At 56.5% G+C, this 3,073-nt stretch overlaps 1 protein-coding gene across 1 annotated transcript in view; it reads right to left on the bottom strand.

Moving 5' to 3' along the window:
* Positions 1–572, bottom strand: part of RAPSN (receptor associated protein of the synapse) — an 11,405-nt gene extending 10,833 nt beyond the window's left edge. The window contains 1 exon segment of the mRNA XM_023756531.1: positions 77–572. Within this exon segment, the coding sequence (XP_023612299.1) occupies positions 77–268 (192 nt within the window). The 5' untranslated portion in view covers positions 269–572.
* Positions 573–3,073: the final 2,501 nt, after the last annotated feature.

The following is a 3,073-nucleotide window of genomic DNA, read 5'->3' as shown; positions in this document are numbered from 1 at the left end:
GAGCGGGAGGGGGGCCGGGAAGCCCGGGCCATCAGCTCTGGCCCCACCCTCCCTAGCCAGGGCCGGGCGCGCCCACCTTCAGCATCTCCTTGTAGCGGCCCATCTCCGAGTGGGCCGTGACCAGGCAGCCCAGCACGCGGAAGCGCCCCACAAGGTCCGAGCTCTTCTCCAGCAACTTCGTCCACACCTGCAGCGCCTTCTCTGTCTGGTTAGACTGGTACAGCTGGAGCCCCTTCTCGATCTGCTGCTTCGTCTGGTCCTGCCCCATCCCCAGAGCCCCGTGCCCCACCCGGGCGGACCTCGGCGGCTCCCTGCCTCTAGGCACTCATGGCGGGGGACCCCCAGTACCAGCCGCCCTCTGAGCCCCGGGAAGGGAAGCAGCTCCAGGCAGGAGTGGAGCTGGGCCTGATGGAGAACGGGTGCCGCTCTGGGAACAAAGCTGGTCCGGCCCCGTCTGCAGCTGTCCCTGCCAGTTGGGGCCACGTGGCCATTAGGAATGTCAGCTGCAAGGTCACGCGGCCTCTGTGGCACCCGCCCCCGAGAGGGGAGGTGGCTTCCCAGGGATACAGGCACCCTGCCCCCGGGGGAGCCCCTGGGTGTCTCTCTGGCACCTCTGGCACTGGCCCTGACCCTCCTGGCAGACCAGGCCCTCCTGCAGCCTTGCCATGGAGCCGCCTCCGGGCGTGGGGAGAGAACTGGGAGGCAGCAGGACTGAGACTGGGCACACAGGTGTGGGCGGCAGGGGCAGGGCACAGCCTCCCCCAGGGTTCGTTCCTGTGGTCTCCCGGCACCAAGCTCACATACCCACAGGAACCTGCCTACACCAGTCCCAACATCCTAACCCCAGCCAAGTCACTGACCTCTCTGGGCCTCAGCACCTCACCTGTAAAATGAGGGTAACCAGAGGCTGATCAACCCTAACGCACAGGGTGGTTCAGAGGCAGCAGAGTCCTGGGTGACAGCACGGGCTCTGGAGCCAGGCTGCCAGGGTTGAAGTCTGACGCCACTGTGAGCTGTGTGGGCAGCGTGATCTGGGCAAGAGAGATGGTGCCCACGCCACTGGACTGTGAGAACTACATGGCGGACTAGCTGACCGGGACTTAGCACAGCGCCTGGCACGCAGGAGACGCTCCGGGTGTCGACAAGCAAGAGGCCACCCAGAGCCCTGTCTGCTCCACGGCAAACTGCCCTCCAGGGACAGAGCTGACCCTGGGAGGTTTATTTTTTTTATTATACTTTTTTTATTGATTCAGAGAGGAAGGGAGAGGGGGAGAGAGAGAAACATCAATGATGAGAGAGAATCGTTGATTGGCTGCCTCCTGCACGCAACCCAGACTTGGACCCTTCAGTCCACAGTCCGACGCTCTAGCCACTGAGCCAAACCAGCTGGGGCGACTCTGGGAGGTTTAAAAAGTTTCCCAGTTCCAATCCCAGTCCCCATGTGAAAGGGTCCCTGGTCAGGAGCTTTCATGCCAGACGTTGGGGAGGACAGAGTCTATGCCGGGAGCAGACACTTGGCGCGAGGGGGTCCCTGGGGTTGAGAGAGGCCCTTGGTAACAGGGCCCCCGCCAACCGCCAGCACCCCACTTTCTCTTCCCTCCCTGCAAACCAGGCTTCTTCTCCCACCAGGGCCAAGTTCCCCCCTTCAGAGTTAAGACCGTGGTCTTCAGCATATTCACAATTCTGTGCGTTGATCATCGCTAATTCCAGAACATTTTCATCACCCCGAAGAGAAGCCCATATTCATTCACAGTCACTCCCCACTTCTCCGTGTTATGGGCTGAATTGTGCCCCTGAACCCACATTCTTTTTCTTGTTGTTTTTTTTAAAATATATTTTTATTGATTCCAGAGAGGAAGGAAGAGGGAGAGAGAGATAGAAATATCCATGATGAGAGAGAATCATAGATCGGCTGCCTCCTGCAAGTCCCCCACTGGGGATGGAGCCCACAACCCAAGTATGTGCCCTTGACCGGAGTCGAACCTGGGACCTTTCAGTTCGAAGGCCGACGCTCTCTCCACTGAGCCAAACCGGCTAGGGCTGAACCCACATCCTTATGTTGAAGCCTTAACCCCCCCAGTACATCAGAATGTGACTGATTTGGAAACACCGTCTTTAAAGAGGCAGAGTGAGGCCACTGGAGTGGGCCATCATCTGTGGGGCTAGTGTCCCGAGGAGAGACGAGGACAGTCATGTGAGGGGAAAGGGGAAAGACGGCCGTCTGCACCAAGGGGAGCGGCCTCGGAGTGACGCCACCCCTTCCAGCACCTCCGTCGCTGACTCTGGCCTCCGGACTGAGAAATAAGCTCTTGTTGTCTAAGGCCCCCGTCTGCGGTGCTTTGTTATGGCAGCCTGAGTAGACTAACACACCGCGCGACCACAGTCTGCTGTCCGTGCATTTGTCTGTTCTGGACAGTTCATGTAAACGGGGCCCTGCCGTATGCGGCTTTTTCTGACTGGCTTCTCTCACTTGGCGTAATGTTGTCAAGGTGCATCCATGCTGTCGCATGTATCAGTACTTCATTTCTTTTATGGCTCATTGTATGGATATACTATTTTGTTCATTAGTCAATGGGCATTTGGGTTGTTTCACTTTTTGGTTGCTATGAATCATGATGCTGTAAACATTCATGCATGAGTTTTCACATGGATATTTCCATTTTTCTTGAATATATATATATACACATACCTAGGAGCAGAATTGCTGGGGCATGTGGTAACTCTGTGTTCAACTTTTGAGGAACCACCAACCTGCTTGCCCCAGGGCCTTTGCACATCTTTTTTTTTTGGGGGGGGGGCCTTTGCACCTCTTGATCTCTTTCCTTCTCTCGCCCCTGGCAGCCCAGTTAGGGTGAATCAAGTTATTATCCTCTCAGAGGAACTATATTCCATTCTGATATAAGATTTATCTCTGTAGTTTTATATTCATTAACTAGAGGTCTGGTGCAGGAAATTTGTGCACTGGGGTGGGGGGGTAGGGGGCTTCAGCTCAATCTGTGCTCTTCTCACAGGTTCAGGACCCTTTGCTTCTTACCGCCCGGCTGCTTGCTGCTTCCTACTGCTCAGCTCGTGT

Source organism: Myotis lucifugus, unplaced genomic scaffold, assembly GCF_000147115.1.
Source record: "Myotis lucifugus unplaced genomic scaffold, Myoluc2.0 scaffold_97, whole genome shotgun sequence".
NCBI lineage: Eukaryota > Metazoa > Chordata > Mammalia > Chiroptera > Vespertilionidae > Myotis > Myotis lucifugus.
Note: the sequence above shows the minus strand (reverse complement) of the source record. Positions and strands in the feature narration are given on the sequence as shown.